The 12,892-nt window shown below is 25.7% G+C and overlaps 1 protein-coding gene across 6 annotated transcripts in view; it reads right to left on the bottom strand.

Moving 5' to 3' along the window:
- Positions 1-12,892, bottom strand: part of LOC126900012 (dual specificity calcium/calmodulin-dependent 3',5'-cyclic nucleotide phosphodiesterase 1-like) — a 196,000-nt gene that overhangs the window by 99,023 nt on the left and 84,085 nt on the right. Inside the window, exon 1 of one of the 6 annotated variants that reach the window (XM_050675352.1) lies at positions 8,008-8,654. The exons of 3 other annotated variants lie outside the window; for them this stretch is intronic. In XM_050675352.1, the coding sequence (XP_050531309.1) occupies positions 8,008-8,218 (211 nt within the window). In that variant the 5' untranslated portion in view covers positions 8,219-8,654. Of the gene's footprint in view, positions 1-8,007; positions 8,655-12,892 lie in introns of those variants that run through there. 2 more of the 6 variants (XM_050675349.1, XM_050675355.1) reach the window with 2 other exon arrangements.

The raw sequence follows: 12,892 nt of genomic DNA, 5'->3' as shown, positions 1-12,892 counted from the left end.
GTCAAAAGATCACAAATCGTATCTAGTTGAAGACATTACCCTTAAAAATTGAAAAAAATTCCCTCGTTCCCCGCAAATGGGGGAAATATCCAAAAAAATTACAAATTTAGAAATCGCTAATTTTCGAAATTTTTTCACTTTTTTTTCTTAAAACTTCCATAACTTTTTGAAAAATCAACAAATCAACACTGTGCTACCGNTCTCAAAATTATGCTATTATAAAAAATGACCACTTCAAAAATACTTTTTTTAAATAAATATTTCCAAATTAATAAAAGCATAAAATATGTTTTTATACTTAATTACACAGTAAAATCATATCATGATAATAAAATATGAAATTAATGAAAACACATAAAAAAATGAATTAAACAAAAAAATTGTTCTCAACTTATTATTAATTTTTAAAATGTTAATCCGTGTTCAATTCAAAATGAAATTTTTCACTTATATATTGATACTTTGAAGTTGATTTTTATGAAAGTTTATAATTTAAAAATGTTTAACTTTTAAATTCAATATTAGCGCAAATTGCACATTTAGAATTTATATCATTACTTAGAAAATTTTATAAATCATAAAATATTCTATTTTTTAGATTGATATGTGATTAAAAATATATATTTATTATTAATAATAAATTTATGAGGAAAATTCAAAATTTCGTTCAAATCGCTATTTTTTTTTGTATTTTTAATGTAATAAATAATTTAAATAGAAATCTTAGTAAACATTTCTATACAACTCTTGGTGTTTTAATTATTATTTATATTGATATACAGCACATAATACATTCTGCTTGTTAAGTTTATTTATAATTAAAATACATTTATTGATTATTCATACATAATCTGATAATTAAACATAAATATTTGTTATATTAATTAGAAGGATTTTGTTGTTATTTAGACTATATAACGAAATTCTAATTGCAGATTTAATATCTGTGTAAAAATTGGTTTAGAAAAGTATATTTTGGTCTCGGATGAAAATTCCTTGTAGACCAGTAAATTTATTTATAAATAATAAACACTTTTTTTTAAGTATTGCATCATGACCTTGAACTTTTATGTACGTTTACCATAAAAGTAATATAATTATTAATAACGGTATAATAATTATATGCATTGTTTATTATTTTCATACTCTATTTAATTACTATAGTAAATATTTATTCAGAATTTATACTTTTAAATCTAAGAACTACTAATCAATAATCTTGATTAGTGGCGAAATTAAAGGGGGTATAGGGGGGGATTTAGCNTAGTGGCGAAATTAAAGGGGGTATAGGGGGGGACTTAGCCTCCTCCCCTAAATCAGCTCAAGCCCTCCCTTGTTTTTGTATTAAATATTATGATTTTATGATCATATTTGATTAATATGATAGTAGGGCTTAAGACCCCTCAAAATATTTGGGCTAATTGAGCCACTGATCAAGATATTAATAAGGAAATAAGAATTCATTTTGATTTCTAAATAATCCATCAATTTTTTAATTAGAAATTAATTAGAAATGATTACTATGATTTTTATTTAAGTGATCTATTACGATAAAAAAGTAAAAAAAAATCTTTTTTTAGTATTAACACTTGCTAGTTTTATATGTAACGAAACTTTTATTCTAATATAATAATAGCAAGACGTCAAATTACTTATGATAGTGATTTTAATCACTATCAGATATCATCTACATTAGTTCCAACAATGCCACGCTCACACTGTGCAGCGATTCTGCTGTGCTACAGTTTTTTTTTTTTATAATGAAATTTTAACGAGTATTTAAATTTATTTTTAAATTTTTGAAGATATTTAAGATTAGAAAATAACTTTAAAAAAATCAATAATTTTGATTAACATAATTTCTATTCCTCAGAATAATGAAATAAATGTACCTGATATCATAATTATTATTTTATTATCAATTTTAAAGATAGATTATAGATATAAATAATGAGATATACGAGTAGATTGATTTCTAGTATATATTCCTATTAATATAAAAATTAATATAAATTTCCGAGCACTACCACCAATTGATATGTAAAATGTTTTTTTTTTGTTTAAAACAACTGTTTATTATATGTTGTTAAAAACAATTTGTTTTTAAATGATCTAAACAAAAAATTGTATGATTGATTTAGATATTCAAAACATGTTTTCATCGTGGAGTTTGAAACAAATCTTAGATTCATTACTTAACTTAATATTATTTAAAATATATTTAGAAATCCGGTATCCTAACCTATTATTTTTTAATAATTTATATGTTACACTGATGATTGTTCGAGTTTAAACAATTCTTTTTTTTTTACTCCATTGTAAGTTTACAGTTTTACAAGCGTACGTTTTATATTATTTTAAATGAAAACAAACTCTATCAACGAGTATGATTTACTTATTCAATACTGAATTCTTTAAAGCAATTTATATTTGTATTATCATTATTACTCGAGCACGTTTTTTTCACGCCTTCCCTATTATGTTACATATATATAACTATATCTATAGAATTATGATTATATATAATTAAGTTGGCACATGTTATATTGTCTCAATACTTAAAGTTGACCTCAAAAATTACCCCGAGGGAAAGTGACACACCCTTTTAACAGATCAATTTAGTTAGGTCAATGATAAATTTTTATTTTTATTTCTTATCGTGACTATTTTTAAATAAAATAGTAACCTCTTAGGATTCACTATAGTGTACCATATTATGTGAATTATAGTATCATCACCTCTTAATTCCTAGTGTAAGTTAATATTTTAAAAAAATACTATTCACACATATCATTACATTTGTCATATAATTATATGATAGTTTTTAATCTTAAATAGTATTTAAATAAAATAGGATTCAATTTATTTATATTTTTATGAAACAATGTAAAGCAGTACAGTAAAAATGTATAAGACTACTCATTTTATTTAATAGGGTTAATTTTTCTAACTTTTGGCAGAAATTAAAAAAGATATAATTACTTTAAAAATTATAAATATATGTAAACTATTAATTCAAACTAAAAAATAAAAAATGTCAGTATGTGTTTATCGTTCATGATGGTAACATTGTAACAATGGTAACCAAACAATGTACGTATATGTGATTTTTTATTAACTTTTATAGCCATTTATTCCAGTTGAATATTTTTTAGTCCTAAATTAATATTTTACATATATATTTTTAACTTTAAATAACATTAGTCATTTAGATCAATTCTTGTCATATGGGAGTAACTACAATTTGTATAAAAATTTGTAACTTCAACATAATTAATTTTATTGACATAATACCTGTTTATAAGCGTTAATAAATAAAACTGTTTCAATATAAATGTTTTAGCTCAAGCAAGGAATATTCTATCACCTGGTTGACATAAATAATTGTGACCTTAGTAAAATATTTATATAGGTTAGTGATAACCTATATAATATATTTATATATATTAAACAATGAAATTTAATTTGCCGGGTCTGAGGGGAATTTTTGAAAATTATGGCGCTGATAGCTTCATCTAGATACTTTAAGTGGTCTATTGACGTATCGTTGAAAAAAATCAGTTCAGTAGGAGAGAGAAAGTATTGGCGTACCGGAAAAAAATATGGCAAAGTAAATCCAATATCTTTTCAGCTACGCATCGAAGCTAATAAATAAAATCAGTCATAAAGGTTTTTTTATCATTATATCATTTTTCAGTCCACATATTTATACAAAGTGTAATCTCTCATAGTATCATTCATGTCACTAAATAAAAATGGTATTGGCTTCATAAGATTATTTAATAGGTTTCTACACATCACTTTTGTTTGGAAAATCAGTTGAACGCATTTAGAATCTTATTGATGATGAATAGATATAAAGTTAAGCAAGAAATCACGTTTACGTTGTGTGTACATATACTACAATATTTTTGTTTGGAAACATAATTCTTTATAGTTTAGTCAAGTGTATTGAACAAATATTTTGTCATTCGTAAAAACGATTGTCGTAATAAATATTTACGAATATTTTTTAATACCAAAAAATCAACTTGTTACAAATTTCTTTTATTATTTTTTTCTTGTACAAAACAAACGTAAGTACTTATTGACTGTTGTTTTAATATACATGTATACATAAAAAAACGGAAATGGGAACAAAACTGAGTGATCGTTTGTGCGTATGGATAGTATGTTTGGATCGTTTAAATCTTGTTTTGTTTTCTTTCCTTTTCTTGCCTTTTATTATTATTTTTTTTACTCCCCTCGTTGTTCAATTTTGTTTTAGATAATAAATATCCAAGTTTATCGAGTATTTCTTGAAGTAGGGTAATTGAAAAAGATAATGCGAACCGCCAAAATAGAAGTATTCCTTGTAAAACATTGATACACTCGCAGCAGGAATCCGTATAGTCTCCACACAGAGGGAAAATGCTTTCCAAAATACAAATCACCATCAGCCATAATATGCTCAGTAAGTGACAGGTAAAGCAAAATTTTACTGAAGGAATTGCTTTATTGTTTTGTAGTAATTATAAACAAATGTTCCATATTTTCAGAGAACTTCAATGCGTATGACAGATTCTATATATAAATCTATAATTATGTAATAGTATCGTTCAGATGTTTTAACTTTGAAGTGACTAATTGTACAATAAAAGTTGTAGTACTAATAAAATTCGGATCATTTAACTTTATACGTTTTCCACCGTCCTGAACAAATGTTCTCTGTGTTTAGTTTCTAAATATGATTTTTTTAAGCACGATAAAAAATAAAATTCAAGAAATAACTCTTTTGTCAAAATTTTATTTTGATAAAAATTTAGTTTTATAATATAAGACTAATTCATTATGTAAATCAACTACTCTATACATCCACGTGAATAATGTTTACACAAAAGTCAATAATAATTTTCTGAGTATGATACAACATTAATATTATACGGAAATGCTGTCAAAAGTACATTTTTATATGTATAACAACTTATGATACTATTAAAAATATTTCATGGGCTATAAATACACAACATTGACATAACAAAAACAATATATCTTAATTTTGTAACAAACGTAATGATTTCGCGTAAAAAAATAATAAATTATAGCAAAGTTGGATTGGAACAATACGTATGCAGTTTGAATGAACGTGTAAATATTTAAATAAAAAGTACTTAAATATGTAAACTACATGATTCTATATCATTATTTTGTGGTGAACATATATGGCATAGTAACATGAAAAGCGACGAGTGAGCATTTAAAAAGTTTAAAGATACAAAAAATAATAATCTCATGCCAACGTTATCGTCATCACATATTATTTTAATATCGTAAAAAAGATTTATTATTTACATTACAAAAAAAGTCATTTCCCTGAATTGTTCGGTGGTTATATTTTCATGTTAAAAATCATGTGCGGTATCACGAACACAGTGTTTATATAAACCAATAGATAAATTTAGTGATTTTGTCGTTCAGCAATAAATTAAATAGTATGTTATTATTCTGCTTTGTATTTTTTACAAAATGTTAATTAACAGCTATTATAATTACAAACATATTTATATTACATTAAATCAATATTTTATAAAAACATGTTTAATCATTTTTGTTAGTCCCGAATAATTTCATTATACGATAAAATGCGCATATTGTTTAATTATTTTTTTATTAAATGTGAATAGTAATGTAAATACTAAAAACGTCATGGATAATGTTCCAGGTATGCGGTTATAATGGTATGCTCTTATTCTGCGAAACAATTCAGTTATTTGATAGCTAATAATCATTTGATTAGATACCATTGTTTTTACCTGGCATGATATACAAGGTAAAAAAGCGTGCCGATGTTGTTGTAAGACCGCTTCTATAACCGCAGGCCATACCGAAACTAACCTCCCATGCATTTTCTATTGATTGCACTGGGATGGGGTATAACTATTACTTCCAATGTACACTGACGCGATGGGAATTAAAAGCTTTAATGTGCTAGTGTGAAAAAAAGAGCCGCGGAGAAGTAATAAACGACCAAAGGATGAAAGTCGTTGTAGAAAGTTTTTATCAGGTAAACGGTTATACGGCCGTCAGAGTGGATTGCAAGTAATAGTATACAAAATGATGTATTGGATACTACCGAATGTTATGTAGAGAGTTAAGTAAGCACCACAGTTTACTGAGTATATGAGTGTATAAGTAGAATATAGGTACTAACACATAAGAAATAAATTCTTATTTGTAGTAGGTCGTAATGGCTCTGCATCGAACGTTATACAGTCAAAGTAACGTATTATTCTCTCTTCTTCAGAGATATTCATTTTTTGTTGGGTTATCTTAAGGGAGTAGGTCGGATATCACCATAAAATAAATGAAAAAAATAACAAATCTAAAAGTTTACATGAAGCGATTTTTGAAGCAATGGAAATATGGTAAGGATGAGGCTATACATATTTTTATCACATCAAATAGTGGACGGGTCAAATCTAAGTGCTAACAAAAAATAACCCGCAAAAAAGCGAGTTTTCTAAAGCCAGGTAAAAATTACGTTTTTTTTTATATGTTAAGTAAAGCTTGGTTTTTAAAATGGCCAGCGAGAAAAAAAATGTCATTCTTTTCGGCAGCTAGGCAGAGAGATTTATGGTAAAAATGCTTAACATATTTTTTTGGTTTTTATTTATAAAATCATCTTTCTCGACAACAGAAATTTAATCGACTTTATAATTTTACATTAATATAAAAATACTCGACAAATTACTAGATAATAAATCGAATACATTTTTCCAAAATATTACAGTAAAAAAATAAAAATAATTTGTTTTTAATTATTTGATTAATAGAGTCCATTTATTATTTTTATTGTACCTACATTTATTAAAATAATAACTAATTATGTTTTACTTAAATGCAATAATTTATATTTGTTTTTAGATTAAATGATGATTTACATTTTAAATTTATTTTAATGTATCATATCCAAGTAACAATTCATACATTAATTTATGTTGTACAGAAACAACAAAAATTGAGCTCTTGGGTTTTACAATACCTATTGAAATGTCTTATATAAAGTAGGTTTTTTTTTTTGAATCCTATAAAATTATATGAAACAATATTTTTTTATATCGAATACAAAATTTTTGTAGAAAATCTGAAAGAAATATAATTTTTAATGTTCTAGTTTCTTTGGCATAGGTAAATATTTTGTATTCTAGATTTTTATTATTATTTAATTTATTTAAAATAAAATTAATTTCTTCCATCAAATGAACATTCAAAATAATACACGAATCATACTCTAATATTTTTAATCTGTTCTAGTCTTGGCAATTTTCACTTTAAAATCATTATACTGAGAGAATTGAACTATTATTAACATTTTACATATTATGTGAATATATATTTGTCATTCTGCTATAAAATCATGTAATTGTTATTCATAATTAAGGAAATGTATATTTTAAAACAAACTGTAATTAAATTTATTTTGTAAAAATACAACATACGCGTAATTTATATTGTAAAGTAAACAGGTAAATGTTGTAGTCTGCGGCTTTAAGTTACCTTAACAACAATTATTTATATTTATTGTTTTTAAAACAGAAGATTAAAATCACATTATCTTTGTTTTATCGATGTACTTGTATTTATAATAAATTTGTAAATGAAACTTATCTTTAAATTTTTTGAAACGCTCGCATATTTTTATTACTATAATTAAACTTTTTTATAAATTATATTCTTCAAATTACTGTGATTTATACAATGAATTTTATACATTTTTTAAACTTAATATCATAATTTAGAAGATGTATGACAATTGGTCTCGGGCAACAATTTTTTATAATTTTAATTGCGGGTAACTGAATATTGTAGGTATTGTCAACAATTAAATTGTGAGTAAAAAGGATTGGAAATAGTGCAAAACAACAGGTGAAACTAATATAAGCGTGTTAAAAATAACGAAATTAAATAAAATGATTTGTATGATTCTTAAACTACTAACTGAGAATATCGCTATCACATTCGACTTACCGATAACGTACGAATACCCGTCTAATGTCAGTACACATTTTCGACTTGAGTTTGGCGGCGGCGGCGGGACATGCGTTTGAACCGGTTGGTCCCGTAGCTGTTTGCCGCCGCCGCCGCTGGTGGACATAAAGTGCTGCAACGGCGGTGGCGTTTCGTCCTCGCTTTTTTGTACGGCGGCGTCTTGTCGGTCCAACTGTTGCCGGTTGTCCATGTTGCGTACGACGGCGACCACCGCGGCTATAGCAGCAGTTGTTGCAGCGGCCGCGGCGTATGCAAACCACGTTGCTACCGCCACGTCCCTAACCAGCGGCAACCGTTTTCCGCGTAACTGAACGGTAAACGTATTCGCTCTTATTTTTTATTACGCTTAAAAATATATTTCAAACCAGTAGTCATGAAATTGTAATATAATAGCGTCGATTACATTAGTATTGAAAGTTATTTATATAAAAAAAACTCATTGAACTTAAAAAAAAAAAATACATGAGCAACCTGTAACGCAATATTGCACGCGTTTTCTCCACTTCAGCGAGCGCGCTGGTGGCGATTGTAGCGTTGTGCGTTAGTCGTCGGTCGGGCGTTGCGAACACACTGCTGGCGGCCGTATTAGCGGCCGCTATTTTTTTTATTTTCGATGTGGCGGTAGTAGATGTGGCGGGTGGTCCTTAATGCGCGCGATTCGAGGGACGCGTTTGTATCGTGCCCCTTTGGACTTAATATAGTACTTCCTATTTCAGGTGAAAATGAAAAGTATAGTAATTGCGTTCACCGGATAGAATAATATTTTCTATTATTAAATTTTTTTTATAATTCTGGTTTTATCATTGAAAATTATTTAAATCTTCGGGGCAATGAAGAAATGCTTATAATGTAAAAATAAAAACTATCAAACAAATAATTTTCATGAACAATTAAAAAAATGATTTAATAAGTTTTTTATGCTATTCAAAAGAAGATATCTGTATAGTAAACTTAAATGCTTCAGTATTTATGGCATTCGTTCAATGTCATTAATAATGTTGATAATTAAAAAGATAACAAAACACCTACTTCTTACAACATCCTATACTATTATACGAGTGAGCAAAAGTGATAATAAATAACTCAAGTATTTTTAAAATTATTAACTTATAAGCTCAAAATTATTTATATTACTCTTTTTAATACTTGGAAGTATTTCGTTTATCTTTTTTAATAATGAAACAATATTAAAGCAAATAAAATTTTACAGTATTTAGGTTTATTATAGTGATTTAAATCATTGTCGTAAAACGTTTCGATGCGTATTTGAAAATATCAAATATGTGCAATAACTTCTAGAAATCAAGATTTTGGATAGTTTTTTTCACATCATAAAGTACATTATTATAATCTTATCCAATTTAGATTGAAGAAGGTAGGTGTTTTGGAATATTATTAAAATTTGAAAATAAAAAATTTGATATGGAATTAAGCCTAAGAGTTAATTGGGTTCAAAAAAAACATGTTGATATTAAAACAAATATTTTGGCAAGTACTATGAATATAATTTCACAATAACCGAAAGCTTCAACTAGACATGTATTATGGTCTATTGACATTTCATTGAGCAAAATCGGTTCAGTAGGAGCAGAGTAATCGTATATAGTCTCACAAAAAAAAGAAAAGACTGTAGAGTAAAACAAATAGCTTCTCAGCTATGCATCAAAAGACTATTTGTTACTCTTACAACTTTGGATAATTCAGAAATTTTTTTCTTTTTTCAATTGAAGTAAAAATGGGTCAAATTTTTGTTCTAGCAAAATGTCATTAAGCAATAAAGTCTAATTTAGATTTAAGTACGCAACTGTTTAAATAATGTTTAATGGAATATAATAATAAGATATCACTTTTTATAATAATCCAGCAAGTATGAAATATCATTAATGTTTTTAATTTTTTAAATAAATAAATAATTTGTTTTTATTAAAAAAAATGAAAATTTCATATACTGTTACATATATAAATACGCTATTTTTGACCGGTGTTTAATCTTGGCGCAATCAAATATTTTACACATTATTCTCTTAATTTTTGGGAATTAATTTTTTTAATTAACATTTTACTAGTCTTTGTAGATTGATACAACTAAAATATATTAGGTTTTCAATTGCTTAAGTTTAACCAACTGCCTTAGTACGAGTTGTTCGTAATACTAAGAAGTACAAATATATAATCAATAACTTTTTATCTAATAATGAGTGGTTCAATGAATCAACATTCATTGAACTACTCATTGTTATTTGTATTACTTTTATCCAACCAGAGTAATCGTCCATAGTGTCACAAATAAATAAAAAACGCGGCAAGTAAAACCTGTCATAGTATGTAAAAACATTTTTAAGAAATAAAAATAATTCTACAATCAGCAGAATCATTTTATGTAAATATACAATTGGTTTTAAAATTAAAATTAATTTTTATATGAAATTAATGAGATATTGAGTAAATCTTATGTTCTAATGTTATGAAATTATGGTTTATAAATGGTTGTTTATATTAATGTTTTTTTTTAATATTGAATTTATTTAAACTAGTTTTGAAAATATCGTAGGGCTTAAAATAAACCATCGAAAACTTTTCACATCCTTCTTAATATTGAGCATCATTCACCATTAAATGTGAATATATTTTATTTAAGGTGAATAGGTAGAGTTTAAATGTTGTTAAAGTTTTTGTTTAGCGAATAACGTGTATAGTTTAAAACCAATGAATCAGGTGCCCGTCGCTAATGGCAACCAGGATATGTATAGGTTAACTTGTTTAAATTATTACTTGCGCTAACTTTTGACTAAATCATGACAACAAATGAGTAAGTTTTCTTGGAGATACCTTTAAAGAGCAAAAGGTATTGTTATAACTAGTTAGCATTATGTTAGGAACATTGAAAAATGTATAAAGATAATTAAATATTGAATTGTTGTCAAACGCTATTTTATGTTAGTTAATAGTTTATAATATTGTCAACCCTGAAATGTGTAACCTTGACATTTGACGTTGCATAAATCGATCTAAAATGTAGATAAAAGTAGTCAGTTAATGTTACTAAATTTTTAAGTATATTTTAGAAAGGTACACTTTTAACTATTGATGTAGTCATAACTACATTGATAGTAATTGTTATGGGTTGTATAGAACCCATATGAACTTTGAGAAGGGTGGATACAAGTTTCAACATTTCAGTTAAATTGCAAAGTATTTTATGTGTACATTTTTTTTATTTGATTTTTAAATACTATTCTACCATGTATTTTATTTAATGTATTCAGTGTAATCAATATTATGTAAAATTTTTAAATAATCTGAACAATTTCACTAAATATTATTTAGATGTAATGTGTTACTGAATTAGTATTTTCAATTTACATTATAGAATGTTAATTTTTTTTTATTTTTAGCAAAATGTATAGTCATAAAAAATATTAAGGTTCGTATAAAAAGTTATTCAACGTGGATTGCCTAAAAAATTGCATCCAAATTTGTATTGCAAAAAAATGTTTCTTCAACCAACTATAAATTTTAATAAATATTATTATGTAGATAATTTTTGTACCTATTATTATTATCAACTACTTAAAAAATGTTTTTTTAAAACGTGAGTAAATTCATTTGTTTCGTTTTTAAAACAGGTTTCGATTAGATCAATTCATAGTTCACGAGGTAATTGGGTGAACGAAAAATTTACAATAATGTCTGTCTATTATTCAAATCTTTGGCTTAATCTATGAAGAAACATATAGTATACATTTTTTATTTCATGAACTACTTATTATGGTAACTAGATTAATTTGCGTATAAAATTATATAAGTGTCGATAGATATTAAAATCGTATGATTCATGAGTTGAAGGCTTAAACATCTCGCCACTTGTTTTGCCATGAAAGTAGACGTGACTTGTTCACTGATTTAGCTGATGAGTTATACATATTTTTTCACACTTATGAATAAGGATCATTGTTCGAAAATTAAAAATAATTTTCTATATATACAAACTTTACATATAAAACATTGTTAATTACATAAATAGTAACATAAATGTACACTATATAAGTTATAATGCATTTTGTGTGAATTTAACCATTACATAACTAATTAAATTAATATAAAAAAATATTTTATTATAAAAAATAAAAGCATTTATTAATTTACTAGAAACGACGTTTATTTTAATATTCGCTTGACATTAATGCTGTATGCTACAAACGCAATCATAAATATCCTTAAAAATAGTCTGATTAAATTTCAATTATTTAAACTGATTTTTTAGAGAGCTGGAATGTACTTATATTAAAATATAAATTTTTAACCAAAGAAGTATTCTAGTTTTTTTTTAAAGAATTGAATATGTATTCAAACGATGACATTCATTTAGTTCATATTTGTAAGCTTGTAAGGATAAAATAAATTATTTGAATAGGAGTACTCATATTGATAATTGAATATGGACACTAATCGATGTAATTATTATTGTTACAAATTAGTGTCATTAAAATAGAACATAGTTACTGACAACAGTCAATGACGTCACAGTAACGACAAAGGCTCGTAAGTTTATGCATTTATACATTTTGTTAAAGCTATTCTCAAAGAAATTATATCCAAATTAAAACATTTTTAATTGAATATTAATAAAAGTCATATATATTGCACTTGTAGTATATTGAAATGATAGTTTACAGAGGAATATGAACTCCCAATAGAATTTTTTTTATGATGTTATTTTACCTAGTTAAGAATTTTGCACCCATTAAAGTTTCTCTAAGATGGCTCAAGGAAAAGTTATAAATACATGAACTTACTCTGATAATGATATGATAAAATCATCAGATATATGTAAGAGTTATAACCTGATTCCAAGAATAAAAAA

The sequence above is a fragment of the Daktulosphaira vitifoliae genome, unplaced genomic scaffold, assembly GCF_025091365.1.
Source record: "Daktulosphaira vitifoliae isolate Bord-2020 unplaced genomic scaffold, ASM2509136v1 Scaffold_2, whole genome shotgun sequence".
Lineage (NCBI taxonomy): Eukaryota > Metazoa > Arthropoda > Insecta > Hemiptera > Phylloxeridae > Daktulosphaira > Daktulosphaira vitifoliae.
Note: the sequence above shows the minus strand (reverse complement) of the source record. Positions and strands in the feature narration are given on the sequence as shown.